The sequence below is a fragment of the Ciconia boyciana genome, chromosome 5, assembly GCF_034638445.1.
Source record: "Ciconia boyciana chromosome 5, ASM3463844v1, whole genome shotgun sequence".
NCBI classification, from domain to species: domain Eukaryota; kingdom Metazoa; phylum Chordata; class Aves; order Ciconiiformes; family Ciconiidae; genus Ciconia; species Ciconia boyciana.
Window position 1 is genome coordinate 49316453 of NC_132938.1, and position 22197 is coordinate 49338649.

Consider the following 22197-nt stretch of genomic DNA (forward strand, 5'->3'; position numbering starts at 1 on the left):
GTTTTGTTTTCTCCAAGTGAGGTTCTTGAGTGCTGTGATAGGACTGCCCTTAATGATGATTTGAAGGCTGCCATTGAATGGTGGTGGGAGGCTTTTGGTGGGTTTGTTTGAAAATCTGTGCCCCAGTGCCTTTTTGTCATTTTGCCTGTTTTTCCCCAGTCTGGCTCTGTTAGGCTCTGGTTTCGGCATATGCTGGGATTCACTAGCATGTAGTGCTTCAGGTAACTTCTAAATGTGTCTGTGCTCCACAGCTTTTTTTTTTTTTCTTTTTTCCTTGGACACATTGTGAGTGAGAAGGGAAGGATGGAGTTTTTTGTTTGAGTTTCCTTTTTATTCTGGTCTACAGTCACAGCTTCGAGATGTTGTCAGGGTTGAAGACACTTCAGGGCATGTGTCTTTCATCCTGACTTGTTGGCCTGAGGAAGCCATGCCCACTGTAGTGGTAGAATAGAATAGACTAGTTCAGTTGGAAGGGACCTACAACAATCATCTAGTCCAACTGCCTGACCAATTCAGGGCTGACCAAGTTAAAGCATGTTAAGGGCATTGTCCAAATGCCTCTTAAACACTGACAGGCTTGGGGCATTGACCACCTCTCTAGGAAGCCTGTTCCAGTATTTGACCACCCTCTTGGTAAAGAAATGCTTCCTAATGTCCAGTCTAAACCTTCCCTGGCACAGCTTTGCACCATTCCCACGCGTCCTATTGCTGGATACCAGGGAGAAGAGTTTAGCACAAAGACTGAGGCAAAAAACGCATTGAATGCCTCTGCTTTTTCTTCGTACCTATTAGTCAGATGACCATCTTCAACAAGTATCGGTCCAATATTTTCTTTAGACCTCCTCTTGCTATTAACATACTTTAAAAAGCCCTTCTTGTTATCTGAAACAACGCTGGCCAGTTTCAACTCTAATTGAGCTTTGGTCTTTTGTGTCTTCTCCCTGCATATATGAACCACAGCTATGTAATCTTCCCGTGAAGCCTGACCTTGCTTCCAGAGATCATACAATTTCTTTTTCCTCTTGAGCTCCACGAGGAGTTACCTGTTAAGCCAAGCTGGTCTTCTGCCCTGCTTGCTTGACTTACGACACAGGATTGCCTGCTCCTGTGCTTCTAAAAGGTGGTTCTTAAAGACTGACCAGCACTTGTGGACTCCTGAGCCTTCAAAAACAGATTCCCAGGGTACTCTGCTAAATAGCTCTCTGAATAGCTTGAAGTTTGCTCTCCTAAAGTCCAGGGTAGCAACTCTGCTGTCCTTTTTTCTCATTACACTGAAAATTTTAAACTCAACTATTTCATGGCCACTGTGGCCAAGAGAGCCACCTACCATCACCTCTGCTGTGGGTCCTTCTCTATTCAAAAATAGCAAGTCTAGGAAGGAATCTTTCCTGGTTGGCTCACTGAGTACCTGTGACAAGAAGTTATGTCCTACAAACTTCAAGAATTTCCAAGACCTGCTTGTCACAGCAGCATGATATTCCCAGTTGATGTCTGGGAAGTTGAAATCTCCCATAAGGAGATTTCAAATCTAGAAATTTCTCCTAATTGCCTCTAGAATAACTGATCCGTGCTTACATCCTGGCTGGGTGATCGGTCGTAGACACCCAGTACAACATCTCCTTTGTTTTCCAACCCCCTAATCCTCACCCAGAGGCTCTCAACCACTTCATCACTAACTGTAAGGGCTGTGCAATCAAACCACTTCCTTACATATAGTGCGACAGCTCCACCTTGCCTGCCCTGCCTATCCCTCCTGAAGGGCTGGCTACAGCCCTCCATCCCAGTGCTCCAGCCATGGGACTCGTTCCACCAGTGCTTCTCTCTTCCCCCCACCCATCTGTTAGCCTTTGCCTGGACTAAGATCTGATGATTTTGGGCCATATTTTCTCCAAGGGAAAGGGTGTCCATGTCATAGGACAAAACCCATGGAAATAATTTCTGCCAGGGAAATGATGGAGAGAAGCAGAAGAGCATGCAGCCTGCCTTGGCTCTGGAGCGTGGGGGTAGAGCCCTGCAGCCCTTTGGCAGACCTGACTGTCTGACCTGGGGATGCAGTGTGGAGGGATACTATCCCATATGTTCATCTGCTAATCTGGGCTGCTCCTTCCCTGTCCTCTTGTTAGAAGCTGCTGTTAGCAACACAGTGGCACAGAGCTACTTTTGCATGTGCAGGCTACAGGGCATGTCCAGTACTCGGGTTCAGAGAGAGTGCTCTGAAGATCTTGTGAGTGCTGCAAGGACTTACAGGGTATCTGTTGTGGCCGAGGTAGCTTTGTGTAGCACAGTATGAAGGTGCTTTTGACAGCAGTGAGGTGGTCTGCAGACCTGCAATGCAATGCCAATGGTGTATTGAATTACTGAACCTTTTGCAATGATTATGTAGCAGCTGAAAAACTGAAGACCTAGCATTCCCTATAAAAGAAATAAGGATGCTTCTTTTCATCGCCAGTTGATTAGTATTAAGATAATAAGACTTTTAATTGCCATATTTTCTAGATTTCTATCTTTGTGAGTCTTAAGTCTTTTTATCCTTTTCTGGATTTTTCTTTTTTAAAAGCTCAGGTTTTTTGTGTGCTGAAAACTACTTCAAAATCAGATGCATCTGTAGAAACTAAAATAAAAAACTAAGAATTTTAAATATGGTGCTTTAAAGTAGATCATAAGTCTCATCTAATTGCATATACAAGTGCATCTGCTAAATATGAAGGTACAGTTATATAGAGGATTATGATCACATCTGTACTGTATTCTCAAGTTTATCACTTACTGAGTTTACTCAGGATTATGTTCTTCCTTACACAGATGGGTGTTACCACTTCTTGTAGAAAGCAGTCTTTCAAAATTCAACTTCAATGCTTTGAGAATGTTTGTATAGGCAATTAAAGTGCACATACATGAAAAATTAAAAAAGGAGAGGAAAGACTGAGCTTTAGCTTTAAGTATTGTGCATAAGCCAACCTCGCTGTCACAGGACACTTGGCTAAAGCTGCCTCATAGCATTGACTCCAATACTACGCCTGGATTCCTTCACAACCACGTATTTTGTATGCAATTGGATGTAATGACTTTCAAGGTCTGTTGCTCAGAGTAGGAGCTTTGACATACTGAGGGACAAGTAGGTAAGCAGTTCACCTGAATAGTAAGAGTATTTTTTCTTTCATGGAGTGTTTCCTTTTAAAAAAAGAACAAAAAAATAAACGGGCATAACTACCAATTTGACATGATGAGATTGTAAGTGGAAGTTTTATATGGAAAGAAGAGACCAGGCTTGGGCTTCAAGGCTGAAGTGCAATGATACATTTTGGGTGGAATTTATAGTGTATTCTGAACTCTTTCAATTTACATCACTTGCAGCAGATTATGGAATTGTCTGTCAATGTAGAGTGTGGCATTACCACCTTTGATGTTACTGCTCATCTTTAAACGGGTACCAGAACAATCATTCATTAAACTTGTAAACTCTGCCAGTTACATAGGTTGGTGTTTATTTAGACTCTGAAGAACTTCTAATAATACTGAAACCTTAGTGACTCTTACTGCCTTTCTGCATAGAAAAATACTTTGTTCTTCATCTCTTGCTTTTTGGTAAACCACATTGCTTGTCCAATTTTCTTTGTCTTTTACACTGAAGCTATTGAAACATAGAGATAAAGGCTGAACACTCACAAGCAAAGCTTCTGAAGAAGTTAAGGCTTTTGAAATAATTGGCGGTGTCTCTCCATTTTGACAGCATTGCAACTTCAAGGTGACATATCTTTTAGGTTTAACACACAAAAAAAGAAAATATGTCTTCATGTCAGAGATGCTGTATATCACAGTTCAGTTTGGAACAAAAATTTGACAGCACAATTTACTGACAAAAATGTTGGAGGCTGTCATGGAAATCTTGATGGATTCTTAAGCATTTTACAGCATCAAGACGAAGAAATACAGCTATTCAAAGTAGCACCATTCCTACTTATTAAGCTAAAGAGTCTCTCCTGCCAAGGGCAGGATAATTATTTTTCTTGAGACATGATAAAGAGGTGTACTAATAGCTTTATATTTTCACACAAATTTGGTCCTCCCAAAGGAAAGAAAATATTACTTGTGGTTATTTTGACTTGGTGGTAGTTTCTTATGTCCCCTTTTTGTTCCATGGGGGACACAACTCTCAGGATTCTGATGAAGAAGCTGTTATAATTGGGACTTTTTGTCGCATCAGACAGCACAACAGTAGTTAAAAATACTTGAACATATGAGAAAAGGGATTTCAAAACAAACAACTGTGGCTTTCTGTTGCTAGTAACATATTTTGACAAGTGTAATTTTCTGTCAGCAACAAACTTGTTTAAATCAACGTTGATATTTTGGAAGATCTACTACGTTGTGCTTGCTTCTGAGTAGATTAAGTATATCCATGTGATTAGAAATAGAAACAGTTTGTTCCTTCTCACCTGGGATCATACATGAAAGTTTTCATAGCCAGAGCAAGAACTGGGCCATAACCATTTAGTATCCTAAATTAATAAGTTAATGTTGTACTTGACTCACGTGTGAGGGTATACACTGCTTCTTCAGGAAAAGAAGGATCTGTCTCCATCATAAAATTTGGTCGGTCTTCTGAGAAATTAGGTAGTTAGTAGGTCTCCAACTTGCTTCCCCCATATACTTAAAATTAATCGGTTTCCGAAGACTTTGCAGTCTTTACGTAACTCCCTAGGATAAATACAAATTGGCTGGAGAGTGGGTTTTTTGGTTTTTCTTTTTTATGTCTGTTTAGCAATAATGAAACTTGGAAGAAGCAGTTTAATACAAGTTCTCCTGAGTTTTTGCAGCTTGGTTTCATGCTGTTCCAAGCTTTGCCTCTTTGTAGATGCTTTTTATTCTTGACCTCGCTTCTTTCTTGGCCCTCTTCCCTTAAAAATATTGTTTCTGATTCCTGTCCTAAAGTACCTGAAAGCTGTGGAGCCACAGAGCATCTTCTGACAGTGGTCTTGAACAGAGCACATAGGGCTCCCTTTTTAGCTCCTGTGCAGGCATTCCCTTCCTGTGGAAATCAAGGTGTTGGGGAAGGGGCTCACCCTGAAGTGGGGTTGGGGTGTTGGCAGTGAGCCCACTAGATCTGCACATCTCCACTTCCCCATACCAGCACAGGGTTTCATGGCTGTCTCAGTAGTTTGAGGCTGGTGCTAGCCCAGTACCCTTCACAGTCCTGGTCCCCAGGCACGTGTCCTGGCTGCTGGCTGCCTCTGCGGCAGCGTGAGCCCTGGAAGCATGCCATGCCTTATTTTCTTTGGAAGAAAACCCAAGCGTGCCAGGAGAATGTGGGCCAGATCTCCTAGTCTGCGGGTGAAAGATAGACACGTGATGCACGAGATCATCTTAATTTGCCACATACTTGAGCTTTCATGGGAACGTCACTGCCACCCAACAGAGGTAATATTACTACATGCAAGAAAAAACAAAAACAGAACAAAGCAAAAATTACTATAGAAACGTGGGGGAGAATACAGATAGTATTTTTGCCCAAAAGTAAGTCAGACCCTGGGGACATGATAAGCAAACCTTCAAAAATAGTTTTGGGGGAGATTGTTATGCTGCAGGGCAAGTCTAAAGGAGTAGCATCCAGCCTGAATCATTGGATAGTTTCATGAAGGTCAGGTTTAAAAATAATTGACATGAACAATTAGGTTGCAGAAATATGCAACCTAGTTATTTTTTTTATATCATAGCTACTGTGACTGCAAAATTAAGTTTGGACTTGCTCAGCATAGGTTGTCATGTGTATGCACCAACATCCGATCTATGTCAGCGGTTTTGGTAAGTGACTAATTGGTACAAGCGCAGTGCTCGCAGCGTGACTTTGAAGAGTGCAGGATTCTTCCTCAGTCTGTATCTTAATGTACTGCATACAGCATGTGCAGGCTATACATACATGTGCTGCTTTGTGCCTCCCTTGTACATGTCGGTGCCCCAGCATTCACTGTTAGCTGTGCCACAAGTGGAGCTGCTTTCTCTTAAAAATGTCTCTAGTTGTTACGGCTGTAAAATAACCTTGGAAATATGAACCCCTCCAAACTGATGGAGGGAGTATGAGGTAGTGCCTCTGAGAAGTAAACTACCATTTTTTTCACTGAGGGCCCTGTGGGGTCTATGCTTCAGCACCCACAAAATTGTCTTTTTTCCAGATTGTCACAAAATTCAGTGCTTTGCCATGGCAAATCGTGATTTTGCTGTAGCATGGTTTGATAAGCCAGCTGGCAGTTGCTCCTTGCTTCTCCGGTTTCACTGCAAAGCAAGGCTAAACGTGGTCCCATGGCTGCCCGCATGGTATTTCAGTGGGCTTTTGGTGGGCACCTGTAGCAGGAGCTTCAGCCGTGTGGAGAGCAGCTCAGCGGCTGGGCTGGGCTTGCAAAGAGGTATGGTTCTGAAGCTGCGACCAAGGCCTGGCTCTTTTCCCAGCTCTTTGTGTAGGGAAAAGAAACAAGAGCAGAGAAGTTGAGCCAAGCCCCCTAGAAAGCATGGTGAGACCTCTTTCCCTGCAAAATCACAAACGCGCTAGAAATAATTTTATGTAATCAGTTGTGAATTTTACATCAATGAATCATTTCAGGTATGTGCTTCAGTCGAATTTGGTATTGTTCTGTCTCTGTGTACACAAAGTGAAGGTGTGGGTATGTAGACAAGAACACGCACATACATATAGAGAGAGATATATACACATACATGCTTATATATGCGCAAATATATATATATATGTATAGACAACACACACACACTGCATGAGCAGAACCGCTTAAACCTGCCAGGGTGGTAAACTGAGGATAGGTCTTGCTGGCAGCAGCCTGACAGGTCAGCTTTTGGCTGTCCTGCACTGGTCTGCTCTCAGTCTGTGTTTGTAATCAATAGTTTAAAAAGCCTCATATTTGCTGTTATGACGGTCATGGTTTTAAATCTGAAAGACTCATAGAGAGAAAGAAGTTATTCCCGCTTTACTGGAGCACCACAGTCACCTGAGGGGCATGTGTTTCTGGGGCAGAAAGCCCTGACTTTTTTCTGTGAAGGAATAAGTGGTGTGTAGGTGATTACAGTAAAGACAAGTGAGGTTAAACTAGCAAGGACATGCTGTGCATGTGTAGTGCTTGTTAGTATTAACAAAAATAACTTTGTGGTCAGGCTTCACCGTCATAAGAAGTTGAACTTCTTTGTGTACTCAGTCAGCCCACTGGAGTTGTTCTGAGCATGTAGCTTGCCTAAATGCAGTATTTTGGGGTATTACAGATACCATAAGTTGTTTTTAACAGACATTTTAATTGGTCAATATTGTTGCAGCATGTTCTGTTTCCTAATGATGGGCTGAAGCCAGATGTGCATCATTCTCTTGTGTACGGTTTTAAAATTGATCTTATTTTTTGTTTTTATCTTTCTGATTTATCCAACAGGGTGGGCTGAGTGCCCAAGCTTTTGTTCACATCGAGATAGAAGATATTAACGATAATCAACCTGTTTTTGAACAAGCCATCTATGTGACAAGCATCAGCAGTCACACACAGCCAGGAACAGAGATCATCAATGTTGTTGCCACAGACAGAGATTCAGGAATATATGGCGTTGTCACATACGAACTGGTCCCGGGAGAATTTTCTTCTTTTTTCACTGTGGATACATCCACAGGTACTGTATGAGTCTATGATTTCAGAAAGGCTATAATTATACAACATGTATCTTTTCCTTGATGATGCTTTTTTTATTTGGAGTCATGTCATACAGTTGAAACTTAAATTCTGCTGGAAAATAATTCTAGAGCAAGATGGAGGATGTAGGTTTAACATGAAGCCTTTGCATTCACTGGAATAAACAGGAGAATGGGAAACACAGTACTTGCCAGTACAATACAGGACAAGCAGTATGCCACTTGTCCGCTATTTTCAGCCGTAAATCCATTCATCATTGTAAGAACTAATCAAAACATTATTTTTTACAATAATATCTGAATTCCTGAAATGTTTAGGTCTTACTCTTGAGGAGCAATAAAAGACCCTTCAAGATGCTTGTCCTTTCATTTCATCTCTCTGTTTCTGTCCTAATCTTTCCCCACACTGTGCTAGAATAAGTCCCCATTCTGCTCACAGTCTTATAATATCCAGCTGCCTCCTGGTCTAACTCAATGTTTAGCTTTGTAAATGTCTTTTTCTGCCTTTTACTTCCTGCTGTGATTCTTCGTCCTTCTGGTTTCTGGAGAGAGGTTCAATGAAGGAGTGACGATGAGAGCAATTATGGCAAAAGCAAATCTGGGTGAATTTTTTTGAAGACAAGTTGAATCTCACAGATTGAATTACTTTTCCCATGGCCACAAAGCAGCCCCTATAGTCTGCTTTCCAACCTTAAAATAGTTATCAACGTCAGCTGGAAAGCACATGAGCAGTGTATCTACAAATGTCCACGGTGTCTTTCAGGGAGTGGTTAACTAAACTGCAGCTACTATTTTACCTGAGAGCCAGCCCTTGCATATGAATATATCCTGATCAATGGTTTTGCTTCGTAATGGTCATGGCACGGGGGGTTATTTTGTGTGTTTTAAGAATTTTTTGGGCTGTTGTACATGTGTATATATTAGCTGTTTGGCATACGAAATGTTGCAAGGCTCTATTCTTTCCAAATGGTGCCTATTTTCACTTTCTTATATGGTCCTCCAAATATTCTGATGAACAGAAGAAACTAATCTTCTTAGGAAGTCGGTCTGCTTGTCTTGGCTATTTCAGAATTTATTTAACTGTGGGCTTTTAACTGCCTGTCAAATCAGATTCTCTGGGGCATAACTGATGCCAAAAATATATAGGTCAATCAATAATTAGGGAGCTGGATCTCCACAGGCATTTAAATGGTCATTTTAAAACTGTCCCAGCAGGCTTGTCAGAGAGAGGCCCTGTGGATCATGCTAGCAGCACTGGCTTTGCAGCGGTCCTCTCTTTTGAAAGGCTTCTTCCTTGGATTGTGACCTTTTGGCCTTTTTTCCCAGTTTTGGCACTTTGTATAGGAAAAATGTCATGCTTAATCATGAAGACCATATGAGTTCATAAGTTACTATTATCTGGCAGATCTATGATGGTCTTTTGTCAAAGGCAGACCAAATTCAGGGTGAAGTTGCTTGAGGTCATTATTGCTGACACTTCATGATGAGAAGAGCATTTAGGTCAGAGACACTATTCCCAACATTATAGTGCTTGGAATCTGATTGCTCTTAATCAGGTCTCCTGGGTAATACACCAGGTCAGGCTCTGTCTAAATTTAACTGATTAATATTAATGGTGTGTGTGGTTTTGGTTTTTTTCTGAAGAATACACTTTTTCCTTTTATATTCTTCCACGTCTACCAACAATAGTGCTTACGCTCAGTCACTGGCAAGCAGAATGATTTTTAAACTCTTGGCAAAAATAAACATTGTAAACAAAACAAACATTAAAATTGCCAATTTGTCACACAGAAGTTTTGCAATCTTTGCGGGTTAAATAGCTGTGAAAGCTGTTCTGTATTCAGAGGGAGATGAAACAAGAGGCTCACTGTTAGGGCACAGAGATTTTGAGCTCTTCCTCCTTACTTCTTGTTAGGACAGTGCATTTTCCCGTTTTCGTCGTGCTAAAGCTATCTTCATATGCTCTGATATATGGCCTAATTTAGATGTGTCCCTTTGAAGGTTATGTAAGGGACTTTAGTTATGTGGGCTGCATTTTGTGAACAGAGGGCAATGGACAAGTATGACAAGAAATAGGAATTATTCAGGAGGTGGATCCCCAAGCCCATAAGCCAAACAAGATCATATAACAGTTTTGGTCTTTGGTTTTCTGATCTTGTGGACATGCAGTCTGTTACTGATGTGTTCTGCAGTTTTTCCAATTTGCAGTATGGCATATTCTGTTTTATCTGCTCTTTTCATTATTAGAGGACCTAAAGGAGGCACAGCAATGGTGTTGGAATCTTCCATGAGTTTGCCTTCCTGATAAGTTTTATTTTTTAAATGATTAATTTTTCTCACTGATAGAGCATTTAGAAATGAGGAATGAAAATTAGTGCATTAGTCTTTTTGACTTATTATATTCATTATAGCCCTTAGCATTATACACAGAAGTGGACAGAGATATTTGCAGTATTACGAGATTTAAATTAATTAGTAGCCAACAGTTTGTCACCTTACATTACGGTACATTAAAACCATCTGCAAGATGAAGTTCTACTCCGTGGCATGTGCAATTTCTATTTTATGGCATCTAGATTGCGAATTTGAAAATTTATCTCACCAGTTTTCTTTGGGGGTGGTTTTTGAGTGCTGCACTTAGAATACTCACTGAAGATTCACTTTTTTCCCCCTCACTCCCTTTTTCATTTTTAAAAGAGAAATGGATAAAATAATAAAATAAAAACTGTAACCCAAATTCTTCTTTGCTATGGCTTGCTTCTGGCTGTTACTTTGTTAAAGCAATTGTATGGATATATCAGGAAAGCTTTTAGCTTGGCATAGTGAGCTGTGTTCACAATACAGGATATCATACCAGCTGGTCAACCACTGACTGTATAGATATCTGTATGGATATACTATAGATGACTGTATAGTTATACTGTATTAATATCTCAATGGTGCTTTTGATACATAGATGTTATGAGGTCAAGCCACATCCAAGCTCGTTGAAGGGGCTCCATCTTTTGTTTCAAGCACTGTGACATGTGGATATAGATAAATTCAATGGGAGTGGGAAGGAAGAGCCTTTCATTGAGCAGATAGGTATTCCATTAAAAAGTTTTTTGAATTCTAAACAAGTATTTATTAGTGGTATTTGTTATTTTAGCTTTTAGATACTGCATTTATTGTTTGTGATATGCTCGTATACGCGTAAATAACATTTATTGCATTTCCCTTTGAGAAAAAATTGAAATGAAGTATTTTTCATTTGATTGATGATAGACTGTCCACAAGAAAAAACACTTTAAGAACTGTGTAACTAGAAAAATGTATGGATAGGGAACTGTAAACCAGTTCCTCTGCTAGTTCGTGACTCTTGCTATCGTTTGTTTCTAGTGTTGGTGTAAACAACATCTTGGCTTCATTATATTTCCTTTTGTAGATATCTGATCCATGCATGATCTGTGAACAGCACTTGTGAATTGATTAGAACAGAACAAGTTGAAGAGCTCTTCTGGCTAAGAAACTGTTTGAGCTATGTTTGTTTATTTTCCCATCGTTACCTAACAAGCTATCTGAAAGACAATGTATTTATAGTTATGGCTGAGCAGGTAATTAAAAATGTAAGTCACAGGATACAATCACAAGTGTGGCAGAAAACCTATGCAGTACTTAACTTTAAGACTTTGGGATTAACAATTGAATTTATAAACTTTCATTATGGTACAAGCATTAATATTTTCCTTCACCCAAGGGCATATAATTGATTTTTCCATTGATCTTAGTGATACCCTTCTTGAGAGCTGGATAAAAAGATGGTTATCATCTTACTGTAGCCCTGGTTATGGAAGCTGTTTCAAATCAACAAAATTAATAATAGTCTTTGAAAATTATTTTGGGCCAGTGTGACTTTGTGTGTCAGTCTTCAGGTAAATGGTCTGTTCATATTCTTAGAACAAGTCCCCTAGCTAGTCACTGTGTGCAGAGAAAACTCTCATGAAGGCTAAGTAAAAGGCAGCAGCCATTGATTTATGTGTATTTGAAGGTATTAGTGATTTAAACCTAGTATGAAAAGGATGTAGAGAAAGTAGCATTAACACAGCATACATGACAGCAGTATAAGCATTTAACTTAGTTTCTCTGTTTCTTTCTTTAGACTATATAAGATGTTTAGGCTTGTGTTTCTGTGAATCCTACCTAAATTAGATGCCTAAAACAGAGGCTATGACTATTCTCCTTTGTATTTTACTGAGAATGTTTTTGTGAGGAATTTGGAGATCTTTCCATTGACTTGAAGATACTTGGATCAACATTTTGTCATAATGCCATCTGTTACTTATTTACACCAAAAAATACATATTGAGTACAATAGACAGGCCTTGTTACAAGAGCTGGTCAGTAGTTTAGCATTAAAAATTTTTTTTCAGCACAAAGTACAGCTTTTGCAAAATGAGCATTCTTTTGAGGAAATTTTGCCTTGGTAAAAATTAATTAATTTCTTTAAGAGGCATTCTGATTTCTTTTTATCTGAAGAGCATAGGGCATCATGCAACTAAAATGTCCTGGAAGAGGTGTAGAAAAGTCTAGGAGCTTAGTCCATTAGAGAAGAATAAAAGAAGGAATACATCTGAAGGACATGCAAATTTAAGAATATAAGAATTATTAACTTAACCAGCCAAAAGGCAGATTTAGGTCCAATATCTTTAACAGTGCCTGATGACAGATGCAAAAGGAAGGGTTAAGAGTAGACCTTGTGCAGAATGGTCCCTCCACTGGTATATTTTTCTTGTCTCGGCAGTGTGCAATTTAGTGCTGTACTACTTCCATTACTGTACTGTGGCACCATATGTAAATGCAATTTAATGTCAAACTGACTTAAAATAAACTTTTTGATTTGGTTCAGAACACCAGAATAGATTCATTCCAGTTAAGGATGTTGACAAGTTTTGTTTTATTGAAAAAAATGGAAATGTTGTTGTTTAACAGTCACATCTTAGGAGATTTTAATTGCATGAAAAAGTTTTGCTTTATTTTTATTACAATACAGGTTGAAAACAAAAGTTGAAATACCAAAATTTCTTTTTTGGGGAAAAAAAAATCCAAACTTTGCTTAACTCCATGTATTATACAATATTTAATATATAGCAGATTGTAATATGCATCAAAGTAAAATGGGGATGCATCCTTTCTAAAGAAAACAAGGCCATTTTTATGATGATTAATGATGTTTTCATATAGCATTGTAGGAAAAAATAGTTTATTTTTAAACTACTTTTGGCATTTTCATACAGTATGTACTACATTTGCTAAACATATGAAGAGGTTCACATAAATAACATTTTAAATTAGGAGTGTTTTATTTTGGAACATTTTGAGGCCACTTTTGTTTTAAACTGCAGTTTCTTCAATTACTGTTTTTCTGATCTTTCATATGAAATTGATGGCATATTCAGAATACCGCAAATCAGAGGAATATGTCTGAGACACTGGTTTAGCTCACTAAGTTTTCACCTTTGAAGAATTTTGTTTAAGTCACAAAGGAAAAATTAGTGGTCTCAGCTGAGTAATTTGTGGATGTTTACCTTCACTGAGATCTCATCTAATAAGAAATCTAACATAAAGAATACAGGAAACAGTACATTCTCCTTGAAGCACACAAAATTTGCTGTAGTAAGTGTGAGAGTGCAGATTTTGGCCCTGAAAGAAAGCTGTGTAGCAGAACAGCATGAAAAAATATCTGTAGTGCCAGCTGTTAATGTAAGTGTCTCTTTTTTCTTTTATGAATAAAATCCAATAGAATCAACCATCTACAAAGAGAAAAATTCCTACAAGCTACGTGTCAAAAACTTAACCATGCAATAGTGGGGTGATATGTACTTGGCAGTCATTGTGCATGATACAATGCAACGTATTTACAAAAATACTCTAGCCCATCCCTGTTTCTTGGAGTTAAGTCAATGTCAGATCTCAGAAACAGAAGAACCCACCCGATGAGACAAAGAACGAAATCCCATGGTGTTGCACAGATGATGTGGGCTGATAACAAGAAAAATGGAGAAAAGGAAAAAATTATGCCCAAACCTCCAATTTTGGAGGGGAGGAATAACGTGAAATTTGTACAGTAAAGTTCAGACAATCAACACTTTTCTTTGACAGAGACTGTATGGGTCTTAAGTACAGATGTACTCAATGTACTTCATGTTCTCAGTTAACCTAAAGAAAAGAAGAAAGCTGTAGGTCGCACAAAGAGAGCAGGTAGTGTTGGCAAAATGCCTTCACGCTGTTGGACTGTTAAAATGAACATAGTAGGGGAAAGTATGTAGTAGAAAATCAGTTTGTTGGGATTAAGATGAGCATCTGGAATGTTTCGTGATGCTTTTAATATACGAACAGCAAATATATCTTACTTGGCTTATATTAGGCTTCATTCTGTATCTGTGCTGGAAATGTGCATCATTTGGTACAGTGCTTTCAAAGAAATATCATCTCTGGTTACCATGGCAGTCAAATTTTGTTACCAGGTTGTGCATTGAGCTATTTTTGGATCTGCAGGCTGGCAGCTTGATTGAAAAGGTCCTTGATTAAAAAGATGGTTTTGGAAAACTTCAATAAACTAAGCAGGCAAAGGTGACCTGGTGGGATGGTGTGGCAGTGCTGGAGCTGTGTAGATTGCGTGGGGAAGGCTCTGCCTTTGTCTTTGAAAATGCAGCAGTTCAGCAGGCCAGAGTCCTGCCCGATTATTGGTGTGTGCTTTGATTTTTGGTGGGGGTTTTTTTAAAACTCGTGTTTTATGTGGAAGTGTTCTCTTTGTATCCAGCCAGACAACAAACATACTCTGAATTACTGTTATGTCAGATTAAAGGAAACAAAACAAGGCAGAACCAAAGGAAATCTCCCTGCAACAGCAAATTATGTCTCTTTGGTTAACTGGTGCTTTACTGACAAATTAGCATGGGTTGTGGGGTTTTTTTCCTGTTAGGGAAGAATTATTTAAACATGTGATAGTACAATATAGAGAAAGCTACATCAAAGTAATACTTGTTTTTTCTGTATTAAGTTTAGTTTCCATGTCCTATGGTGTGTCACAAAACCTTTGTTGTACTAACACTAGCATTGTACTCTGCAAACCAAAAACCCTAGTCCTGTCCTGTGAGATTTATAGTTGGTTGAAATAGTGAGACAGCAATGGATTAACATGACAATCAGTCAGTTCAGTATCTCTGGGTTTCTTTAAATATGTACTGTAGAAAATGAGAGTTTTTAGGCGCTGAATGTTAGATTTGAGAGTATTCTGAAGAATATATTGCAAATATAAATTTGTTGACAATATGAGGGGTTTTTATGTTGAAAATTAAAATGGGAGGAAAAGGATCAAGCAAAATGTTTAATTTGACTTGAACGTTAAAAATAGAGGAAATGAAGCAATAGGTTCATAAAGTAAGCAAGGAACTGAAATCCCTAACAGTTTAGTGATTGCTGTGGTCACTAGAAAGATCCTGTTGAGTTCTTCCTTTGCTTTGAGCAACATTGGATTGATTTGCCTTCTGGTGGGTGTTGTAATCACCTGATTAAAGTTGGAGTTGTAGGATTATTTTTTTTTACCCTATTAATACTTCTTTAATCATTTTGGGCAAAGTGGAGCAGCTTCCCTGCTCAGAATAACCACATGCATTGGGAACTTCACAGCTAAAGCACTGTCGTTTCTTGCTAAATGGGGAGCGTGGGGCCATTCTGCTGCCGGCAGCTTGTTCAGAGTGCTACTGCCTGGCTTGTAGCTGGCAGGGGCACGTTCAGCTTGCTTTGCTCACTTCGTTGAGAGCTTGTTCAATGAAACACTTGTTTTAGAACCAATGTAGGGGTTTGGAAAGCTCTGAATGTGTCTGATCCAGCTTCTGTTTGAGACCTTTCTTTGACGGGCTCTTACTGTTGCATACATTTTCCTTAGGGATTTATCATCCCTCATGAAATCAATAGGCAACCAAACTTTTTAGATACAATAGTATTAATTGGTAGAACCGTTGCTCTAAAAAATTTGCCTTCTTTAAACTCTCAGCTTCTCAAAATCATTGGAAAAAGCATTACGAATTTTGTTTATCTGTCTGCAATTTTTCATGGGATTCATAAGCATTGTTTAAGGGTTGTCCAGCACCTGAGGACACTTACAGAGGATGCTTTATAAATAAGTTTTTCCCTACAAAATAAACAACCATCATGCTAACCTGTTTTGTAGTAAACTTTGAACCTTTGAAACTTTGCATGGAAAGCACTACTGAAATATTAATATTGCCTGTAATTAAAATTGTAAAAAAAAAATTTGAATAGAGAATTTCAAATTTTGGTGGTGTTCAGATAGCAAATAGGCTAAACACTTCATCCGAAAAGCTGGTAATGCAAATATAGGTACCACTTTATATTTTTAAGTCCAGTCCGCTAGCTCACTTCAAGTTGCAGAATTGTGTTTAAGCTTTTCTCGGTTAGATGGCAGATGGGAAGGCTGAAAGAGGCCAGCTTTACATGTTCCTTCACCTGCCCCTGAGCACTAGGAGGCATGTGACCTCCTAAACTAGCAGACTGTAGTCCCTAGAGACAAAAAAATTTGCAACCCAAATAGTGCATTGCAAGACTTTGTCTGAAAGCACTTGTGTAACAGAAAACTGAGCCTAGATGACACAAAAACATTCTAATACTAGACTCATTCCCTCTCTTGCCTGACATTAGAGGCAAGCATTAGAGGCTCAGGTGGATATTCTGCTTGTGAATAATGGAACTGCTTTAATTAGAAATTCATATTTTGGGTGTTGATGAATACTTCTTAGCTCACTAAAATTGATTTGGATGAAGTGCTCTGGAATAGACTTTCATATGCTAAGCAAAGTCTTGTGATTAAACACAGTGTGTTTAAATAGTAGTGGTTGTAGACACTAAGCTATTTTATTTATATTTCCTTTTTTAAGAGGAAAACTATGAGTTTAGCACAAGAATCTCCTAGAGAGAGGCCACTGCTGAAAGCATTCCCAGTGCAGGGCTATGAGGCTTCTGTAAAGTACAGATGTAGATAGGAGATTGATACAAGTTGAATCAGTTATTTACTATGAAAACAGTAAAATACTGAATACTTTCAAAATAGTCCTCTTATTCACTGGAACTCAAAACAGTGTTTGTGCCATCAAGATTAAGCTTTTTAAAGCCTTTTCCTGTAAGCTGAAGCTGTGGGTATTACACTGGGTGGACTGTAAATAACAATGTAATTCCTCATTAATTCTTTCCTTTCCCCTGACAGTTATTAAACCAGCTCTTCAAATAGTGCATTTTGCAGAGTGTTGTTATGGTTACCATCAAGCATTCAGCTTCACTAAAAAAGGTGCATTTTAAATACAGGTAAATTGCTAAAACTGGAACCTAAATGTGATGCTAAGATTAGAGAATGGGCAATCAGTCAGATGAAGTTAAGTAGAAATGTCAAGCAGAAGCACTATCATTCCTCCCTAGAACAATGCTGGTTTTAATGTTAATGCAAAGTCTACACCCCCTAACTGCATCCACCTCTTGGAGGATCACCCTGTCTATGCTCATCCTGAATATTTTTCCGACACATAAAAAGCAAAGCTGTACGTGCATCTCCGCACTGAGAAGCTGGCGTGCTAGGTTGGGCGAGACATGCTCTGAGCAGGTCAGTGGGTCAGCCCTGCCCTACGCAGTATTAAACAGCAGGTCCAGCGGCCAGCTTTGAAGGTGAATTGGGGTGATGAACTATACATACCTTTTTGCCATCTGCTTACTGTCTGAGCTGCGTGTCAGGTCCTGCCAGCTGATCCATCCTAGGATATTTGCTGAAGAAATACTGCTATCATTTAAAGTTGTTAGGGCGTTCAGTTTTGTGATCTTAGGGAACACTATTGATAGTCGTTGATTTTATTCCTCCTGCCATGTTCTAAAGTTGCTTTTTTATTTCATGAACAATGAGAAAATATTGGAAGCTATTTAAATGAGTACACATTTCAATGCAATCCAGACTTTGTTATTGAAGTTAGTGCGTCCTGATTTTTGTCTTTGCCTCTGCAGTGCTTGACTAGTGGAAAATGTTTTGTTTACCTACAAATGGCTATAAATGTAGGGCTGGTTTTTGCTTTGCTTACATGAGGACCCTGTGGAAAAACAGATAGGTTTTCAAAGTGGTCGGCTAGAGGTATATGTGGAAATCCTATTGCGATAACCAGTATTATTTCTGCCATACAAAATGTGCTTTTGGTGAGTGAACCTACTTTGGTGATGTATGCTGTTGTAATGTTAGGACTGAACACAGGATCATGAAGATGATCAGAAATATATTTTAAAAGAATAATTATATGCAGGCCCCTGTCTACTGCCTTTAACTCTAAGAAACAGCACTTAGCAGCTAACCCACCTGTGGAGTAGGGTGCATCTCCACAAAAATAACAACAACAAAATCCCACAAGAAATTTTGTCATTGCCAGAGGATGGCCGGTGCCACAAAGTCCTGTCTTTCACCAATGTGTTTGCGTGTTCTGGGCGAACATTGGCTTCATTTATCTTTCGTTGCTGATAGGCACAAAGTGGAGAGCAAGTGCTTCTTGGACATTAGTGCCCTAGCACGTACAGTGAGTGAGGAAGCATGAAGCAGGTCTAAGAGTTGACAGTCATTATTTTGCCCTTCATTAGTACTAGCTCTCACTGGACATTGAATCCCCGAAACCGTTGTAACAATTTGTGCTAGCCAGTAAGCACAGATTGTTCTGCAACAAAACATCTGTAAATTCCAACGTGGCTGTGCTGAGCTAACCTGCCTTGGAGCAGAGCTGTTCCCAAACTAGAGCCTGCAGCATTGCAGATTCTGTCTAAAATGTGTATGCAAATCATGATAGGCAGTCTTTGGGTCATGTTTTTGATTTATAAAGGTTGGAATCTGCAGACCAGATGCAGATCTAGTCAAGAAAATGAGATTGCCAAGGTGTAAGTGAGGCTGGATGTTAATGCTTCATCTGGTATGTAATTATGTGATTGTTCACCTATGAAGCAGAATTGATTCCAGCTCGCTCTTGTGCAGAATGAGGAATTACGAGAGGTAAAATCTTCAAGGCACTGCAGTAATATAAACAATAAATTTTAAAAATGGGAATTAAATGTTATTAAAGGCAGCAGATATTCCATTTATATGGACTGTCCATTTATATGGGCAGCCAAGCTGTAAGAAAGAAGGTGGCATTTTTCACACAGTGACTTCTTAAAGTAGAACCACAATTGTGACTGCGTGGCTCCCGTTGGGAGCTTTGGTCTCGGTAAAATGTTCCTCAAAGAGGAGCCATCTCGTTATTCCCTTTCCATCGTCAGCGTTTCTAGAAAGTTTTTCATAATGGAAGAATATATTCTGTACCACAGCAACCTAACTTGTCTTTTAAGTTCTCTGAAGCCACAAATTGCAGGCTCCAAATGACTATGGTAATAACAATAATAAGCCACTGTCTTTTCTTAATTACAGAACAGGAAAGAAAGGAAAACTGTGACTCATCTTCAGCTTGTTATTTAGCGAGGCATACCTCTGCTGAGTTTCGCACATGAATGTGTGATTTACATGGCTAGTACCTGCCATGTGCTTCTTGGCAGTTAGCCCCATGTTTCTGCCTTTGCGATGTAGTACTAGGGGATCTCCTGCATCATACTTCAGTAGATCAAATACACCTAGCCAGGCTGCTCTGAGGTATGCTGGCAGCTACTTTTGACCCAAGCGGTCATGACTGTCCGTTTTAGTCACAGTCTGGTGTTTTTACCTAACCATATAGAAAGTAGGATCCCAGATGCTGCTTACTTCTGCAGCTTCTTTCCCATCATATGGTGCCATAATAGATCCTAATGTGGCATGTTCCCCAACATATGGTAGAGCTGTCTCAAATGTCTCTATAGATTATATATCACCAGATGCAAATCTAATGCCCAGTCCTACAAATGCTGAAAGAAACAGAATGTATGTAATTAAACGTCAAACTGGGTTATAAAATTTCCTGCATACTACAGTTTTGAGGCTGGAAGGAACCATGTGGAAGACATAACACTTTTTACTTGGAACCTGCCACTGTTCTTAGGGCGTCCCTGGTCCTGCAAGAGAGGACTGAGCTGGCAAGATGTACTTGCCTATTCCCTTCCCTCCCTAGGACACAGCAAAGAATGAAGAGAGCAAGCAAAATCTTTTATCCATTTTCTTTTCTGTCTGATTTCTGTAGCTGAACTGGCATGAACTGTGCTGTAAGCTGTCTAGGTCAGCAGAGAAGGAATTTTGGTTCCGAAATATTTCTGTTCCACCAGGTCTTCAGAGTTCCTGGAGTGGAGCACTGTTTGCTCCACCCTTTGCTAAGGGATGTTTTGAAGTCATTAGTTATTGCTTTGAGAGTAAGAATTTCAACATGATGCTTTTCTGTAGAAGGTTTCCCAGTCTTCACATACATCTTGAAGTATCCAAAATGGGAATGAGACATTTTTGGCTTTGTCAATAGAAGAATACCCAATTGGTCAAGTTAGTAAAATACAACCCATTTGATTGGTTTCATTTAATTTGACAACGACAGTGTTTGAAATCCATGTTTATATGTTTAACCTTTGGAAAAAAAAAGGTTAAAACCCTTTTTCCTTCAAGCTACAGTTGCTCAGATTACCTCAGGAAATGCCAGAAGTTTATGTCCTTGGAAGACTGCTTTGTTGAGCTGTCTAATCAATTGTAAAACCCAGTCATCGGAATACAAAAAAGAAAAAAAAGGCCAAAATAAGGTCGATTCTTGGAATTGCATCAGTTATTGGCATAGGAGCTGGATCAGCAATGAATTCTGAATCCATCTATATCTCTGTTGATTTTTTACTGTGATTTGTCACACTGGAATAAATGTCCTTTGTTGGTGGTAGAAAGCATTCTTCCTTGATCCTGAAGACCCTTTGAATGTATTTTAAGCATGTCAAGACACAGTTTGTTATTATAATGTCTGGGCAGTATAATTGGAAAGTATACCGCATGCACATTTGAATATTTATAAGGATTTTATGTATTTTCCATTATTCTGCTTAAAAATGCATTGTAGCAAATTAGCGTTGTGGCTTCACGCTAAATTTTGAGAAGATATATTGTAGTTGAATCATGCACTGATTCTCTTAAGGCACTTTGAGTTAAATATAATTTTTACCCTGTGTGACAAATAGGACCACTAAATGTCCGACTTGAATGCCAAGCATTATCCCTACTAAACCTGTCTTGAGAGCTAGGAAATTACAAAGGTAGCTCAAAGTTTAAAGGTTTGGTTTTATTGAGCTGCTAGAGGTTTTGTGTCTTCACCAGCTTCTACAAACAGCATAGGTGCTTTCTTAAAAATACCTGTTGGTACATAGAGGATTGTTCCTATTAGTTGAATCACTTGAGTTTACTGCAACCTTACTACTTAGCTCACTGCAATTTTAGCATTTAGTGTATATTTAGTTAAACTCAGTCATTGCTAAGAAGAATTTTCTTGCAGTTTGTCACCTCTTGTCTTCATTTTCATGTTGAAAACCTTACTTTACAAATAGCTCTCCGTGTGTTGCAAAATCTGTGACCACCAAAGGGTCTTAGAATATCGAGGGATTTCTGTCACCTCAGAATAAGTGAAAGTGTTCTCCCTCCTGCTCAATGATAGAGAAGGTGCTGGAAAGGATAAGACAAAACAGTATTGATGCTCTCTAGGTTTATATTTAAGTTCTTCAGAGAACTTAAATAACTATGTTTCCTTATTCCATCTTTTACCTGGCTGAAAGCACCTAGTCTTTGACTGTGTGCCTCAGGTTATAATTTAGTTATACAATTTATGAACTAACAAACATACTGTGATCTGCTATATTGCTCTATGATTTAGTGTGCTCCCCTAAGTTTTTAAGTATTCATATTCACTTCATCTAGATGAGATATTTCAGAGTGCTCTAAAGGCTAATGATTTATTTGTGGGTTTATATCTTAATTTATAAATCCTTAATTTGCTTGCAAAGGACAGTGAATGACTAACTGTCATGGAACAATTAACAAGTATCAGGTTTGGATAATTGTTGCGGACTGTTATGAACATCCTGTAGAGAGCTGTGGTTTGGATGTAATTCTCATCGCTGAGACTGAAGTCTTCACTAAAACAAAGCTTTCTTTGAAGTTCATACAAGCTTTTACTGTAGAAGAAGATGGGACAGGATTCCTGCCGTGTTCATTCTTTCTATCCATACTACCATCTTAGGTAATAATAGTTAGATGTGGGTGTCTGTAGTAAAATACAGAGTATTTGAAAATTGGGCATAATTATCTGGTATTACTAACAACTTATTTTAGTAGTCAGAAGAGAATGTGTATGGAGACAGCTAGTCCCATTCATCAGAGTTAAAGGATGAAAATGTATTTATCTTGAGGAAGGCACATCCAAAGTGCTGTATTTCTGGACAGAGCATTGCATTTTCTTTTCAAAGAATTACTTATTTCATATAGTTTCTATAAAATGTAATTATTAGCAGCTTGCAAATTCAACAGG

The 22197-nt window shown here is 38.9% G+C and overlaps 1 protein-coding gene across 1 annotated transcript in view; it reads left to right on the top strand.

Moving 5' to 3' along the window:
* DCHS2 (dachsous cadherin-related 2) overlaps window positions 1-22197 on the top strand; it is a 79496-nt gene that overhangs the window by 11005 nt on the left and 46294 nt on the right. The window contains 2 exon segments of the mRNA XM_072863398.1: window positions 2688-2707; window positions 7425-7656. Coding sequence (XP_072719499.1) covers window positions 2688-2707; window positions 7425-7656 — 252 coding nt within the window.